We start from the raw sequence: 16989 nt of genomic DNA, 5'->3' as shown, positions 1-16989 counted from the left end.
ATAATTTAATAACTCCATTATCCTCCATAGTTTTTTTTCTGTAACATCATCCTCCATATAGTTTTTTATAAGGTCAAGTTTGCAAAATAATTTATTAATATGCTGTTATTAAAAAAATTGAAGTCAAACTATGAATGCCTATTCTTTTTTTTATGTTAATCAACATATGAACGCCTATTCATTATATTCGGTTGGGTAATTTTTGGGTAATAACATGAAATTTTCAAGAACAATTTTTGGTAATAACATAAAAGGCCTAAAAGAACCGGACAGAATCTAGTAATAAAACCGAACCGGACCGGACAGCAACGTGGATCTGGCAAGAGAAATCCAAGGGTTAAAAAACGGCGAAATCTCACATCTCCCAAAATCACAGCCATCCAATCTCTCTCTTTCGCTCGCAAATCTCCCAGCTTCCCCTCTCCTCCTCATATCTCACAAAATCTTCTTCCTTCCCTCTGCAAAAATCTCCCAATTGAATCTTTTCTCATTTCGTATGTTTCTCTCTTTCTCTCTCTCGTGGTGTTTTGAATCCTCAAAACCCCCTAACTCTGGGTTTTTTTTTGATTGGATCGTCGGTCTTTTATTAGTTTAGATAGATCGTAAAATTCTGGATTAAGAGATTTTGGATTGTTTCATATGTTTTTGTCTTTGTTTATATATCCGAACGATGCAATTGAATCGTCACCGTGCCTGCGCAGATCGATTCCTAGGAGAGCTAGATTCCTTTTTTTTTGTAATTCTTAGTATCGATCTGAAAGTTTTGAGTATTTAGAGTTAATTAGCTTTGATGAGATGGAGTAAACATAGAACAGACTCTAGGGTTTGATTTGGGATATGCTGAATCTGCATTGAGTCTCATTTCTTGTGATGATAAGTGATGTTTATCTTTACGGTAGCGAGTTTAAGTTTCCACATGTCGATGCTTATCAGGATTTGTGGATGTGGGAATCGTAATAGTCTAGCCTTTTCTAGCCAGATCTGATGGCTTTCAGTCTTATTAGTTTGGCTTTTGTATTGTCTTTTTTTTTTTACTTTCTTAAAGTTTGACTAATATGATTTCGAATTCTCTCTGTAGACAACCATGAGTGACCAAGGAGAGAAGACTTGCCCACTATGTGCTGAAGAGATGGATCTCACTGATCAGCAATTGAAGCCTTGCAGATGTGGCTATCAGGTCTCTCTCCATCTTCTGTTAATTTTACATGTTAGTTCTTATTGCAATTGTTCAATAGCAATAATCAGCATAACCTTTTTAGCTTTTAGCTCAGAGTTGAAGCATGAAATTAGAATACATGTGATGACAAGTGGAAACATGTCACGTCTTTTTTCTTTCTGGCCTCTCCTTGATCAATGATCTTTGCTCTGTTGATGATTTTTTTTTCTTCTTCTGTATGTGATACAGATATGTGTTTGGTGCTGGCATCACATAGTGGACATGGCAGAGAAAGATCAGATAGAAGGGCGTTGTCCTGCTTGTCGCACTCCTTATGACAAAGAAAAGATTGTTGGGATGACTGTTGATTGCGACAGGTTTGTAATACGGTGCTTTTTATGTGTGGAATTTAATATTTTCTGGGGAAAATCCTTTCTTTATGCTCTCCTTTGCTGATTTGCATATGTTTGACCTTTTTCAGTCTGGCCTTTGAAACCAACATGGAGCGCAAGAAGACTCAAAAGTCGAAATCAAAACCTTCTGAAGGGAGAAAGCAACTCACTAGTGTCAGAGTCATCCAGAGGAACCTTGTTTACATTGTTGGGTTGCCCCTTAATCTAGCAGATGAAGATGTATGAGAACTCCCATCACACCCTTTTTAAAATTGCTTTGTGGATTGTTATGTGACTAGGCTCCGTTTTCTTTGCAGCTACTCCATCATAAAGAATATTTCGGTCAGTATGGAAAAGTTCTAAAGGTTTCCATGTCCCGAACGTCATCTGGTGCCATCCAACAATTCCCTAACGATACATGCAGTGTGTGCGTTTCTGTCAGCTAAAATTTTTCCCTTATCATGAAGTTCATTGAGTTTTTGCTTGTCATTATTGTTCTCTTCTGATAATATTCTTTTTATTGTTCAGATACATTACTTATGCAAAAGAGGAAGAGGCTGTCCGTTGCATCCAGGCCGTTCATGGGTTTACCTTGGATGGTAAATCACTGAAGTATGTTTTGCCTCGCTTCCTTCTTGTTTGAAAACATGTATCTAGTGTTTTTAGTTTGTTTTCATTCAATTGTGGATAAGATGTATGTACATGCATATATTTCAGGGCGTGTTTTGGGACAACCAAGTATTGTCATGCATGGCTGAGAAATGCGGTGCGCCTTCCACGGATTCTTGTTCTGCTTTCTGACCCCCTGATGTCTTTTGTAGTGATGAGTTGCATGTTTTTGTTTCCAGGCTTGTGTTAATCCTGATTGTCTCTATCTGCACGAGGTTGGTTCTCAAGAGGATAGTTTCACAAAAGATGAGGCCATATCTGCCCATACAAGGTACTTTTTATCATATTCATCTTTATAATTCCGTCTTGCGTTCATGATTGTTCGCTTTCTTGGATCAGTTACCTTGCTAGTATATATGTAATATGATGGCTGGTCTAGTATTTTTGGATGATTAGTTAAGTCTTATAGTAATTTTGAAGGAGTAGAGTTCAGCAAATCACCGGAGCAACAAACATACTTCATCAACGTTCAGGGAGCATGCTACCTCCACCACTAGATGCTTTTTGCAGTGACAGTTCTTCTGCTAAACCAATTGCAAAAGTTCCTTCAAGTGTAAGTTCAGTTAAATCTTAGCTTTGTAGTGACATTGTGTCCAATTTCGATTGATTACGCACCATTTCCTAGGAGTTTTAGTCTCCAAATACTCTCCCAAGCCTCAAACTACCACCCCAAAACTAACCACAAAAATATTACAAATCGGAAGGCTTTCATGTTTGTTAGTCCCAGTTGGTGACTAACTTATTTATGTGACATGACTAGGTTAGGGAATCTATTCAGTTTACTAAGCTTACTATATTCATTTCTATTTTTTTTTCTATGAGCAGAATGCAGCAAGTGTTCCCAGGTATTCTCCACCTAGTGGGAGTGGGAGCTCTAGCAGATCCACTGCTCTTCCCGCTGCAGCGTCATGGTAAGTTTTTCACTTGCTACTTTTATGCTAGGTATTTTGATTGGTCAATATAATAAAATAGGGATATCTGCTGCAGGGGGACACATAATGCAAACCAGCAGTCTTTAGCAGCGTCGGTTAACTCAAATGGATCTTCTGATATACAAAGAACAACATCAGTAAATGAAACCTTGGCCTTCTCTGCTGTTGTTGCAAATGCAGCTCATGGACCTGTGTCCTCTAGTAACGTTCTTAAAAGACCATCCAACAAAGAAGAAAATCAAAAAGTTGTTGACAAAAGCAAGCTTAGGGTTTTGAAGCCTTTGCAGCCTAATGTTGTGGTTGGTTCTGGGACCAAGAGAGCCACCTCACCTGATAGAGATTCTCCTAGCAATCGGTTATCCAGTTCAACAGACTCTTCCTACGATGGCAGAGACGTTGACAAGCCTTCCGCTACTGTGAACTCGTTTGACGATTCAGATGAAGCTGTAGAAGATGACCCTATTGTAGGTAACTTGCGTGTTGGTGTTTCACAAGATGGCTGTACTGTAGGAAACTTGGCTGTTGCTGTTTCACAAATAGAGATAGCCACGAATTCGAGAGATGAGCGTCCTGATATTCCAATGGCAGTTGGTAGCAAGTGTGATCAAGGTTCTAGTAGACAATCTGATCATGAAGTATCAAAGTTGTCACATCTAGAGCAGTGTAAGATGGATAGCTCTATAAAGACTGATAAAAAAGATATACCATCAGAGAGTGGGTTCCCTCATACAAGGCCAGAGTGGGATTGGAGATTAGATTTGCAATCCCAAATGCAATTCAGCTCAAAATTGGATGTGGAGGATATCTCATCATTACATAACCAAAGGCATCACCGTGAAGAGGATGTTACCAACTCGCTGTTTTTGTCTAACTCTTCAAGTTCCATTTTGGATTCAAATCATCTGGCTTCTCGTTCTTCCCTACCTTGTGAACCTTCAGGTGTAAACGGTTCAAACTTGAGATTCCCTTCGGATAGAGGCAGCGATAGGTTGCATTTTCCAAGTGGGTTTGGTGAGAAATCCATGTTCAGTGCGGATCACTCTCTGTTTGCTAATGAAGGCAGGAACAAAGTTCGCAGCGCAGAGGATGAAGTAATCTCAAACATTTTGTCACTGGACTTTGATCCTTGGGATGAATCCTTAACCTCACCCCAGAATTTGGCTGAGTTACTAGGTAAAGTTGATCAGCGAGCCAGTCCTCTAAAACCTTCAAACCTCCTGAAGCAACATAACAGTCAGTCCAGATTCTCTTTTGCACGGTACGAAGAATCTAGTAATCAAGCATTTGACAGAGAGAACCATAGCATTTATGGGCAGTTTTCAAGAGATCAGCCTATTCGAGAGTCTGTAGTGAGCCGAGATATCTATCGTGATAATCTCGGGAATCTAATTGGATTTGCTTCAAACTATTCCGGTGGATTATTGGAAGACGTTGTTGCTGCTAGTCCTTTATTCTCATCGCACAAGACTCCTGGTCAGTATTTATAGTTGATGACTTTTCTTTGTTTCTTGTCTGGATTGAATCTTTTTCTAATACATTGCCGATTTGTTTCTCCTGTTGCAGTTACACGACCCCAAGTTTCTGCTCCTCCAGGATTTTCTGCGCCCAGCAGGTTACCTCCTCCTGGCTTCTCTTCACATGAAAGAGTTGGCCTATCTTCTGCCATGCTAAAGAATACATATCAAGTACAGCCTCCAATTGGGAATCCAAGTGGTGCAAGTGATATAGAGTTTGCGGATCCTGCTATTCTAGCTGTTGGAAGAGGGATGATAAATGCAGACTTGGATAGGAGATCAGTTTTCTCATCACAAATGAATTCTTATGGGAATGAGACAGGACTCCAAATGTCAAGACATCAGTCTCTGTCTGCTGCACAACAACAAAATGGGTTTCATCATGATGTCAGAAACTTGTCTCCTTCGCCTATCGATCCTTACGGATTTAACTCAAGGCTAATGGATCAACAGGCACAGGGAAGTAGCTTATCTCTTTTCTCACATGGATCAACAAGACAACAACCATCTGCAAATCAAGCCTTGTCCAATGGTCACTGGGATAAGTGGAATGATGGCCAAAATTTGAACTCTCTAGGCATGGCCGAGCTACTTAGGAATGAACGGCTGGGATTCAATGGGAGCCTATACAACAACGGATATGAAGATCCGAAATTTCGTATTCCAAGTCCCGGTGGGGATGTGTATAATAGAACATATGGGATGTAATTCTGGCATGAAGAGAGATATTCTACTTTGTTGGATTTGCTCTGGTTGGTCCCAAGTTGATGGAAGAATCATCAAAAACTGCTTCCAGTGACTGCTGCGCAGAGTGAAGATGCATGGCCCCAACATAATTTCACCAAGAGCATTTTTGAACTCCAAAGGTATTCAAAACTTTTATCTTATGAAGTGTTATATTGGCTTATCCTCTGGTTTTCATAGTATATTTGACCGGTAATAAAAGATGTTTTCTCTATTGCAGGAGCGTGAAGATGTTGATGTTTGGTTGCCTTGTTGATGCATGTAAGCGTCCAAGTCCACTGGTTGGTTAGAGAGGCCGCCTCTTATTTGTTTTCTTATTCAAAACTGTAACTCAATTTAGTTCTATAGACAATAAAGTTTTTATCTAAAACAGTTTTATACAAAATATAATTGTTATAGAAAAAACATATAAAAAAGAAATCGGAATATTACTGTTGAAGTATATTTATGCCCGCCTTTCCTACAAATTTATCATTAATAGTTCTGAAAATTGTATAATGTTAGAATTACTGCATGCAAGCGTTGTTTAATTAAAAAAATCCACTGTTTGAATTAAACCAGGATCCTTGTACAAAAAAAAATCAATGACAATCTACTTTAAACCAGAATTCACCAATCAACCATACAACATTCGAGAACTTTTAATTTGAGCATCTTCTTGTCTCCAATAAGTTTGCAATATTATTTCCGTGAGACCCAAGCAAAAGATGGCGATGGGGCATCAGCTTCTGCACCAAGTCCGAAAACAAATCCATCCTGTTCATCTCCTGCGTGACTCTCAGTGCCGTGAGCACCACGAAATTCCCAAACTCACTCCTCGCCAGCCTCATCAACCTATCTCCATCGCACTTCAAAAGCTCCACAGCCACCATAACCATCGACACCTCAGCCTCCAAGAGCTTCTCCACGATGTAGCTTCCATACTTCTTAAACGACAGATCAACACAATGCCCACGAAGAATAACCGCCACGTTGCGCTTGCAACGCAAGTCATGCAGTTTAAGCACGTGTTGCACCACAAAGTTCCCCCAAGGATCGTTGCTTAGGAAGAGAGCGTTGCGCGCGACTACGTCTAGTAGCCGGTTCCTGAAGAGGGGATCATCCGCGTCGGTTACGACCTCGTTGAGCGCGACGCAGCCGTGTTGGCTACGCGCTATGTCGAGCGCGTAGTAGAGAACGTTCTTGTACATTACATGTTTCTTCACCCGGTCGAAAACGACCACAGCTCGAGTCGCCACGTAGGATGCGAACTTGTCTGTCATGATGTCGAAGAAGCGTTGCAAGATAGCATCGCAGAATAACGAGTCCACGTCATCCGATATTCCGAGGAGCCTCTGCACGCGTCTCGACCCGTACTTGTTTCTGATGACCCCCATGAAGTAGTCGGAGTCTGACGTCAGCATCGACGCCATCCTCTGAAGCTCACTTTGGTCAAACGTTGAGATCAGATCCTTAAACTGTCCCACGTCTTCGCAGCTAGTCATTAGGTTAAAGAGCCGTTTGAAGCGCGTATCTGATACGTCGGAGGAGGCGCGTGGGGCGAATCCCGGAGGGGGAATGGAACCAGAGACTCGAATACGTTGTAAAGCATTGGACATGGTGGACATGGAGAACGGATTGTTATCGGGTGCCATTGTACAGAAACTAATCTTGACTAAGCTTACGGAGATGTTCGAGAGATGCTTGTTGGATTGAAGCTGTGAAGGGCTGTAGTGACCTATATTTATACTACTTTGTTAGAGAGAGTATTTGTTTTCTTACTAGGAAAAGGAAAATATAAACCGCGAGAATTTTCCTTTTTGCGTTTTTGTTTGCTATATAGTTTTCATTAAAAAGTATCTATACTATTAAAATGATATCATTCTAATTTTATGCCCTTAATGAAAATTTCATTTTTTCCAAAAATATATTTATCTTTACAAAAGATTAATAAAATTCATTAATGACATCTGAGTCTTTTGATTTTGGGTCTATATATATATAAATGGATCAATAAATAATGGGATTACATATACTTATAAAATATACTACTTTTATTTATTATAAATATTTTAAGTTCAAATATTAAACATATATATTCTGAAACTAAATTAATCAAAAAACATAATGACATCATACTGTTATTTTCTTAAATCTATATATCATAAAATTAATTTTAAATCTAAAATAAGAAATACAAACTTATAATAGGTTATTAATAACAACAATAAACTAATACTGTCAATATTAATAAGTTTTTATATTAGCTTTTTATTTAGATGACATAATAAAATATCATCAAAGTTTAAAGACACAAGTTTATGTAATATGAAAAGTTTATGATTAATTTAATAAAACAAATAAAAATACTATCAGATATTTTATGTTTTATTGGATCATTAGTATCATATCACATGTTAATAGGAGTTTTTGAATTTTTACCGGGTTCTATCAGATTTTTAATTAACAAATTTTTCAATAAATCCGAACTGGATTATATACGAAATACGGATCTACCGGGTTAGCAGATCTGAGTCAGATATGAAAACACTTCTTAAAGCTCAAACATTATTTTCAAAAAACTTTTAAATTATATGTTTTCTAATAAAATTTATAAATTCATGCAAATCACTCATGACGAAATATTTGCTATATTTCTTTTTACTTTGAAGATAAATAAACAAATAATAAAAACATAAAAATTCAATTGTTATGATTTAAATAAAAATAATGGTAATTTTTAAATTAATTTTGGGTTAATAAGTTAAAACATAACCGCGCTCGCGAATCAAAATCTAATTATTTTACTAATTTAAAAAGATTTATTACTTCTGTTTTCGTTTTAAGTATGCATGTCGACAGAGCTCTATTGTCTTTTCTGGTCCAAGACCTGGTTGTGGTGGTTCATGTTGTTAAAATTTTATTTGGGCTCTTTTTGTATTGACTTTAGAATACTGTATTTATTTTTTTGTTATTAGTCGATTTAAAACATCTCCAACTCGCATTTTTATTTGATTCAAAATACATTTATAAAATGTCATTTTAAGAGCTCTAAATCTCTGATGAAATATTTGACACTACAGAGATCTCACATCCGTGTGCTTTAGACTTATTGGGCCACATGGTTATTTCAAACCAGAACGTAAACAAAAGAGAAACAAAAAGTGTTAAAAAAAAATGGGCCTCGTGGTCTGGTGGTAAAGGAACTTCGGTTAAGGTGCCCGCCATCACGAGTTCGAATCCTGGTCACATCAGATTTAACATGGTTTTCGTTTGGTCTCCAGGACTTTTTTTGTCAGTTTCGGTTGGACGCGGTAGAATAGTCGAACTAAGTGAAAGGTCCGGATACCTCGATTATCAAAAAAAAAAGTGTTAAAGAAAAGGAGATCTCACATCCGTGTGCTTTAGACTTATTGGGCCACATGGTTATTTCAAAAACCAGAACGTAAACAAAAGAGAAACAACTCCCTTTCCAAGTGGACACTCCATGTGCAATGGCAACGAATAAGATCAAGGAAAAAGAGTTTGAAAGAATTTTAACTTGCACACAATTAGCTTTGGTTGTTTGTTCTTTTTACCTTCGTGGTTCATTCATCGGCTTCCCTTCAAGCAACTCACCCAACAATCTATCAAGATCTTCAGCTGTATATTTTATGTGTCTCTGCGGATTCTTCCCATTCTCAACCAGAGGCCTACACAAATCATCGGTTTAAACTCCATTAGGATTTACGTTTTGATTAAAAGAAATATTGACTTTTTCAAATAAAACACAAACTTTTCCCAAAGCCTTTGAGGAATGAACCGTAAGCAGGCTATAATACTCTTGCAGCACTGCAGCAGCAATAATACCCCTTGACGATGAACCTGTTTTCCAAGAGGAACTAAGGAAGGATGGCAAAGGTTCGACGAAGGTCAAGAATACATGTAATAATCTTTACCTAGTTTAACTATTTGAATAAGTTACATGGTGTATGAGATTATACAAAAGATGGAATAGTTTTAATTCGTTGTTATAATTACAAAAATGCATTAGTGAAAACGTCCTTTAGAAACAAAACGTCGAGAATAATGAGCTTATGCGTTATAAATATTAAACTAGATTTTGACCCGACCGTCCGGGTGAGTATTATTTTCACTTTGGACTATGGATTATTTATTTACACGAATTGTATACATGTATCTTAGTAAAAAAAAATATATAATAAGTTCGAGATATAGAATGTCTTTTATAAACGTTTTTTTCTGGATCGTTTATGAGATTAGTTTATGTTGATGCATCATCTTTTGTTTGTTTCATATTTATATATATTAACTATGAGAGATATTTTTAGATTGGCTTATAGGAAATTTTTATTTTATTTTCAAAATTTTTGGCTTATAATAAATGATGTATTTGTAATAGTTAATTGTCTAACATTGAGTTATTTTATGTTTTTGTTAACAATCTAATATGTCACCGATATTTTGTGTCAAATAAACTAAGCGAAAAATAAATCGAAACATAATGACACATATTTGATATATCTTTAAAACATTGTTTTTGTGTTAGTAACATATATGAAATAGATAAATAAGGCATAAATTATGATTTTTTATTCATCATGTATGGAGATATTCCATATTACATTTTTTATTTAAGATATGTAAAAAAATAAAAAATAAATTTAATAAAAATAGTTACAAATACAAAATCTTTTGTTTATGTTAAATGAATATATTTGGTTAATTTTGATAAGGAAATAGGCCATATTTGTAAAGCCCATGGGTAACAAATTTTTTTCCGGGAATCCTCTAAAACTGTCTAAGTAATAACAAACTTATAGACATATCTCTGTTTTTTTTATCTCGACAAAAGTAAAACCTTCGGTCTTCTCTCATCTCTCATCTCTCATCTGTCTACATCTTCTTCGATCTCTCTATTTGTTTCAGACGAATCCAAACAGAAAAAGAAAGACAATCATCAACATCGAAGTAACTATCTTACAGAGCTAGATGATCGATGGTTCTAAATCCATCTGAAGAGCTAACACAAAGGTATCAACTGTAACCCTAACTCGATTTTCATATAACTAAGCGGAAAATCTGGGTTCATATGTTTATATATGTATTAAACATGCAGATCGTACTGTTATTGGCGATTTCAGACATGGAAAAATCTGATTTGGAAATCTGGTAGATCCACCGAAGACTGAGATTTGGCGAGATCAGACTTCATCTCAAGCGATATCTCCAGGTTATGCTATCTGAATTTTTTAAAGATTTTATTGACAAATACAAAAATAAATCCCTGAACAGAGTTGTATCGTAATCAAAATTTTTGACAGAGAAATTTTTTTTTGTTAAACTGTGAGCTTTGTTAATATTCTTGGTAATCTTTTTTATTGATTGAAAGAACAATATATTTGAAATACAAAGCTCGGGTGATTCATCAAGATACGAAGAGGAAGTTTGGAGGTTTATTTGAAAGATAAGTTATTTTCCTTCAGAGTTTTTGTTCGTTTACATTAATATTTTTTTTGATCAGTTGATAAATACAGAATGGTTAGTTTGATCAGATTTTCAAAATTTGATTAGGCAATGTAGTAATATGAAAATTATCTTATAACAACTGTTATCTACTGCTAATTATACAGGAGTGAGGATGAGGAGAAACTATATGGCTCTATAAGGATGGAGAAAGGACTATGTTCGAAACAAAACCTTCTAGTAGAAAGATAAGTCTATGAATATAGCTTTATTGAGTTTTCTTATAATACACTAAATGTTAATGCTCTAAAATATAATGAGTGGAGATATTTGTATACAATTAATATGCAGGTCGTGTGGTGGCATCAATAGAGACAGAGATTACAACAGAACGCATGAAGAACATGGACAGAGATATAACCTTCTTTACCTACGTTTCAATGGTAAGTGCATCTCTATTATTAAAACATGTTAATAAATAAAAAAATTAGGCTTGTACTCAAATGTTTTATTGGATTTGCATGTACTCAAATGTTTTGGAGAACGAAGACCAGACTAATTTATATGTTTTATTGGATATGCATGTACTCAAATGTTTTGGAGAACGAAGACCAGACTCTTGTTTATAGAATACAAATGTAGAAAAGACACACGGCGTACGACCAGACTCCAGATTACAAAACTCGGTTAGTACATCATCATATCTTTTATTTTAGCTATTAGGTGGATGAAATGAACTTAGCAGCATCTAGGATTTCAATGAAAACTTATATAGGTCTATAAAACTTGGTAGGTTCCAACTTGATTGATTGAAGGATATCTTTGTTAATGTGAATGATTTTGTAAGAAATTGTAGATAAAATTAACACTGAATTGTTTGAAAATAGCACAGAACCGTCTAACGGCACGTGCAAGTGGAGCGGTCGAACAAGGTCCAAGTTAAAAAATTAAAAAAACATTAAGAATTTTTGAGATAAATATATAAGTTATGATATAAAACTTTAAATTTTTAGACATAATACTAGATTTGGAGCTGATAATTTCAAAAAAAAAAGATGTCAAATATATATAAATAAAACTATAAACTTTTAAATTATTCTATTACATCGTTAAATATACCATTAATATTTTTTGAACAGGATCTATTAATAGTTTAAGACGGCCCTGAATAGCAGAATAAATAGACTATGTCTTGTCTAAAAGTTTAGCTACTGCATAGTTATTTGAATCAAGTGTTTCATAGATAGATAAAATATAGGTTGACCACAATATAGAGATCTTCGTAAACCATCACATGAAACCAGCTGTGCTCAAGTCTGAAACCTGCATTAAACAACAGAATCAACTTTTAGTGCAAAAAAAAAAACAACAGAATCAACTTATGATTTATATAAACAAATAAACGTGTTTACTGTTGAGACTATTATTCAGAATACCTTATCACTCATGCTCTTCCAGATTGTTAAAAATCTCTTTGAAAACTACATTCATAGTTTTTGTTTTAGATTTACCATCTTTGTCTACAATCAGAATCTTCAATCCTTTCTTAAAAGTGACCCATGCTACCATTGCTGAGCAGTTTCAGAGACAGACGCCATTCATCTCGGTAAGGTTTGAGATTCTTGATCAGACACATTTTTCTAATCTCTTTTGACATTTTTTCTGTGAGAAGTCGATGGGCAGTCTTTACTTGTAGTCTCAGTATATATAGATGGAAGAAGATATGTAGGTTAAGCTGTATGTATGGGGAGGATAGATGTAGAGCCGATATTTTCTCCTTTCTGTTTTTTGACGAAATCGTATATTTTGTAAGATATGTTATTCAAACTTAAATGCTATTAAATTTGTTTGCGCAAAAGGGTTGTTAATTAGGGAAGTTCTATTTAATTTTAGAATATCTTGATGAACAATCATAGATATTGATAAAATATCTAGCGTATAAATCGCTAGGGAATATTTGAAGTATCTATTGTAGTTTTTCTTTTACTTGCTGAGAAGGTAATCATCGATTTAAGTAACTAACTGGATTTAAAGCAATAAATCATTATATACGTAATCTTTTGGATTTAATTTAAAAACCGCAAAGATATTTTCGAAAACGTTTTCTGGTATAATCACAATCCAAGTTGCCAAACACACTGAATTTTAAAAATGTTATCCAAGTATCTAATCAATCCCATTTTATACTTGAGTTTTAATCAGATAGATAGCACTGTAAAAAATAGTTGACAACGCGCCGTATATATTTTTCCCAAGAATTTTGCCAGAGCTCACATCAAGAAGTGGGCTTTGTCTCATACGCTACCTTCACTCGGCATTGTCTTCTTGTTGACTCAGCTTTGTATTATCTGGAGAGGAATGTACAGAATCATAAATCTCGATGGAGAAGCACTCAGCTGATCACTCTCACATCTTGTCTTCTTGTCTAGGATCTTATCTAAAAGCTGGTGGGTTAGGTCACAGGCTTTACTTGTCATCCAAGCTAACCATGGTGATCTGTTGGTCTCGTAAGGGAGATGTAATAATCAAACAGAAGAAAAGGAAAACTAAAGGCTAATTAATTATATTATTTATTTTTCTAATTAACTCCTAGCTCAAAACGAAATACAAAAAAATATCATCAATAAATATCTATGATTTTCTTTGGCCAAAAAGTAAAAAGACTTAAATTTAGTTATTGATATATATCAAAACGAAATCTAAAAAAAATCATTAATAAAATTCCAATTTTATCTTATTATAGATTTGGAAGTAATTGTCCTGTCGGTCTTTAGCTGCCTATATAAAGATATAGAAGGCGTTACTAATGGAGCATATCACGAAGAAAAACGCTTGAAAACAATATATATTTTTATAGAGACATCTCACCATGAGTGGAGGAGTGGTATTTTTTAATATGCTTCTTCCGAAATATAACCCGGATGAATCAAATCATAGGAGGGCCCAAGTCAACGAATACGGAATTCCGTGGGGGGATAAGGATTTAGTGGAGTGGATTATTAAGACACACCCAGAAACAGCACTGAGTTTACAATCTCAGAAGCCAGTACTCAGGGCATTTCATATGATGCGCGATATCTCCCATATCATACGGAAACTTGGCCATGAGCGAACGCTGTCTGATGCTGAATTAAGGAGAACTTCGGAGAAATTGGCTTATCTGACGGAAGACGGTATAAAGGTGGAGTGGTTGTGGTCAGAGTTCGAGGTGAAGAAACGTGAAGCTTACTTGGAGAGGAAGAAACGCGATGCTTGTAAAGCTCGGATTGTGGAACTCGAACAAGAGGTCAAGAAACTTGAGGGTGCCATGTCTGGTCTCAAAGCTGAGTTGAAAAACGAGAAGGCCAAGTTGAATCCTCGTTCGTTTAGGAATTTCTTCTGCCTAAAGACATAAAAGACTGCTGCTTAAAAGATGATTTGTACATAGTTTTCTTTTCTAGTATGTATATACGAATGATATAAGAGCTTTGATAGCTTCCCACACACGGTTCTTGTTAGAGCCTTTTGTTTGTTGTTTCTTAAACCATATGTATAAGACTTAAATATCCAGACTGTTTCTTTAAGTTTACTGGAGTTTAACAGGCTAACGAATTGCTTAGTTAGTGAACACAGCTTCTTAGTAATATTCCTGTTTAAATATACAGATTGCTCATTAAAAATAAGTGGATTTTGATTACATTCTGTTAGTCCTCCTCAATCATCACAAGAGGCCAAAAAAAGAAACCAATTTGGATCAGTATTTCTCTTTATATTATTAATAACTGGTTACGTTTTATTTTATTACATTTTTCATATTTTTCATATCAAAAATATTCTTACGATTTTTGATATGCCACATGAATGATTCACTATTAGGTTTTTTCAAGGAAGAGAGCTTGCCAAACACAGTTTAACTAGGTGTGTGCGGGCATAGTTATCTTTAAAATATTTATTAATACATAAATCAAAAATCAGCATAATAAATATTATTTATGTTCTCAAAAAACTAAAAGTGTTTATCAAAATATATATGATTTTTATGAAAATATGTAAAATGTAAAAGAAATTATACGATATGCTTATGCGTTAGAAGATTTGAATATCATACACACGTAAGGAATCAATTATGGCTTTCAAAAACTCCTTCAGAATTTTTAGCAAAAAAAAAAAAAAAACTCCTTCAGAATTTCAGAAGATTGAGAAAATAACATCATGAATTGTTGATTGAAAGCATTTATTTTGCTCAAACGATCTAAGATTACAATCTTGGGCTGACGTTGATATATTGGGCTTAGTCTGGGCTTATGGGCCTAGCTTATATTCCTTTTCCATTTGATACACCAAATCAACTTTCCTTTCTTCATATTTCCCCACATGTCTGAATTTCACTTCATTCTGTCTGAATTATTATTTAACTCAGATTTAACAGTTCTTTTTCAAGCCGTGGATTGATCTTTTGTCGGGAATCACGTCTAGACCATAGAGATTCAAGGTAATGTATAATTCATTAGTTCGTTACAAATCATGAGTGAATTGTTTACCAAGTTTCTGTTCCCTGAAAGAGATTTTTTCTGTTACATTTATTCCAATTTAATTTGTTGTTAAATTCAATTTTATATAACCACTGATTTCGCTTGGATGTAACTGTGTAATAAATTTGTTTCCTTTGTGTGATTCTTGTAAGAACAAAAAGTAAATATTATCATAGTGATCGCAAACTGTTCGACAAAAAGCCTCAACGAATGTTTTTGGTTTGTACAACTCTTTTGTTTGATTCATGTCTTGTTACGCACGTTAACTATATATGTTCTCTTGAGGATACAAGTTCGTTATGTTCGCTCTTGCTCATTGGCATTTGAATATTGCAGATTTATTCTAGATTACTCCAGTGTCTGCCATGGGATACAGTTCAGATGACGACAAGATCCTCAGCTACAACGATGTCGTCCTCAGGAGATCAGATTTGGACATCCTCAACGGACCCAATTTTCTAAACGACCGTATCATCGAGTTCTACCTAAGCTACCTATCCACGGTCCACACTTCCTCTGCCATCTCACTCATCCCTCCCTCCATTGCCTTCTGGATCTCAAACTGCCCCGACACCGAATCACTCAAAGACTTCATCAAACCCCTTAGGTTACTCGAAAGCGACCTCCTGATATTTCCTGTAAACGACAATACCAATGTCGAGCTAGCAGAAGGAGGGTTACACTGGAGCTTACTCGTGTACCACAGAGAAGCCAACTCGTTTTTCCATCACGACAGCTTGATGGGACTGAATAAATGGAGTGCAAAACAGCTCTTCGAAGCGGTTTCTCCGTTTGTGTCTGATGGTGATGCGATGTACAGAGAGTGCAGTGATACACCTCAGCAGAAGAATAGGTACGATTGTGGTGTTTACCTTCTCGCAATTGCCCGGGTTATATGCGAATGGTTTAGCTCTGGAGGAGTGAAGAACCGGGATGAGTTGTGGTTTACTGATGTGAAGGAGACCGTACCGGATCTGGTTAATCATTTGAGAGAAGAGATGTCAGGGCTGATCAGAAGGTTGATCTCTGAGAAGAGTGCGACTGTGTGAGTAAATGAGAGATGGTTTAGTGAATGATTTTAGATTACTTTTGATATTTCATTCTTTTTTTTCGAACAATTACACTTGATATTTTCTAATATTCAAATATATGTAGTTAAGCCCACAGGTTTTGTAACTGTAGGCCCAAATTACTTCACTGTGGTAGAGTTATTACAGGCCCGCAGTAGAAAAGCAATATCTGAGTGAGAAGTTTTCTCTGATACAATTTAGCCATATAGTACATTTGAAAAATGATTTTTTTTGCAATGAATTTCGAAAGCAAATTGTATACATCTTACATTAGAGAAACTAGCTTCATATAGACGAAATCAAACAAAAACAAAAACAAAAAGATGAAAGAAAACTTTCTAAAAAAGAAAGAGATAAAGAAAAGAGATCGTACGTTTGAGTAAGAGGAGCACATTCTAATACCGATCAAAACTTATTAAATAAAATAAAAAACATTACAGATCGTAAAAACGAATCCATTTTCTGAAATCTAGAGAAATTTTCACTAAAGTGGAAACAGACAAAAGAAAGCTCCAAAGAGCTACTATTAAATTATATAAAAAGGGACATGAGCTAA

The 16989-nt window shown here is 35.4% G+C and overlaps 3 protein-coding genes across 5 annotated transcripts; 2 read left to right on the top strand and 1 right to left on the bottom strand.

Annotated features, from left to right (window-relative positions):
• Positions 1-345: 345 nt before the first annotated feature.
• On the top strand, positions 346-5849 carry LOC108847562 (uncharacterized). Of its 2 annotated transcripts, none has more exons than XM_018620832.2 (13): positions 346-494; positions 1079-1177; positions 1406-1533; positions 1638-1788; positions 1866-1975; positions 2077-2160; positions 2266-2314; positions 2397-2488; positions 2644-2770; positions 3043-3128; positions 3205-4622; positions 4713-5529; positions 5628-5849. In XM_018620832.2, the coding sequence occupies exons 2-12, from the start codon at positions 1085-1087 to the stop codon at positions 5369-5371; spliced, it is 2997 nt and encodes a 998-aa protein (XP_018476334.1). In that variant the 5' UTR covers positions 346-494; positions 1079-1084; the 3' UTR covers positions 5372-5529; positions 5628-5849. The 2 variants fall into 2 exon arrangements, with proteins under 2 accessions (XP_018476334.1, XP_018476333.1); XM_018620831.2 differs by having other exon boundaries at positions 2638-2770.
• Positions 5850-5952: 103 nt separating this feature from the next.
• Positions 5953-7120, bottom strand: LOC108847563 (pumilio homolog 18-like). The gene has a single exon (XM_018620833.2). The coding sequence runs from the start codon at positions 7039-7041 to the stop codon at positions 6049-6051; it is 993 nt and encodes a 330-aa protein (XP_018476335.1). The 5' UTR covers positions 7042-7120; the 3' UTR covers positions 5953-6048.
• Positions 7121-15190: 8070 nt separating this feature from the next.
• LOC108845925 (NEDD8-specific protease 1) lies at positions 15191-16527 on the top strand. 2 transcript variants are annotated; one of them, XM_018619125.2, is made up of 2 exons: positions 15191-15323; positions 15700-16527. In XM_018619125.2, exon 2 carries the CDS (start codon positions 15729-15731, stop codon positions 16410-16412), a length of 684 nt encoding a protein of 227 aa, XP_018474627.1. In that variant the 5' UTR covers positions 15191-15323; positions 15700-15728; the 3' UTR covers positions 16413-16527. The 2 variants fall into 2 exon arrangements, with proteins under 2 accessions (XP_018474627.1, XP_056854062.1); XM_056998082.1 differs by having other exon boundaries at positions 15193-15323; positions 15721-16527.
• The last annotated feature ends 462 nt before the right edge of the window (positions 16528-16989 follow it).

The sequence above is a fragment of the Raphanus sativus genome, unplaced genomic scaffold (genome assembly GCF_000801105.2).
Source record: "Raphanus sativus cultivar WK10039 unplaced genomic scaffold, ASM80110v3 Scaffold0968, whole genome shotgun sequence".
In the NCBI taxonomy this organism is placed as follows: domain Eukaryota; kingdom Viridiplantae; phylum Streptophyta; class Magnoliopsida; order Brassicales; family Brassicaceae; genus Raphanus; species Raphanus sativus.
This window is presented reverse-complemented; position numbering and strand designations above follow the sequence as displayed.

Excerpts from the sequence above, each read along its gene's own strand:
- LOC108847562 (XM_018620831.2), top strand. The coding sequence starts at position 1,085 with ATGAGTGACCAAGGAGAGAAGACTTGCCCACTATGTGCTGAAGAGATG. Across the intron at positions 1,178-1,405 it reads CTTGCAGATGTGGCTATCAG|ATATGTGTTTGGTGCTGGCA; the intron begins GTCTCTCTCCAT and ends TATGTGATACAG. Across the intron at positions 2,315-2,396 it reads ATGCATGGCTGAGAAATGCG|GCTTGTGTTAATCCTGATTG; the intron begins GTGCGCCTTCCA and ends TTTTGTTTCCAG.
- LOC108847563 (XM_018620833.2), bottom strand. The coding sequence starts at position 7,041 with ATGGCACCCGATAACAATCCGTTCTCCATGTCCACCATGTCCAATGCT.
- LOC108845925 (XM_018619125.2), top strand. The coding sequence starts at position 15,729 with ATGGGATACAGTTCAGATGACGACAAGATCCTCAGCTACAACGATGTC.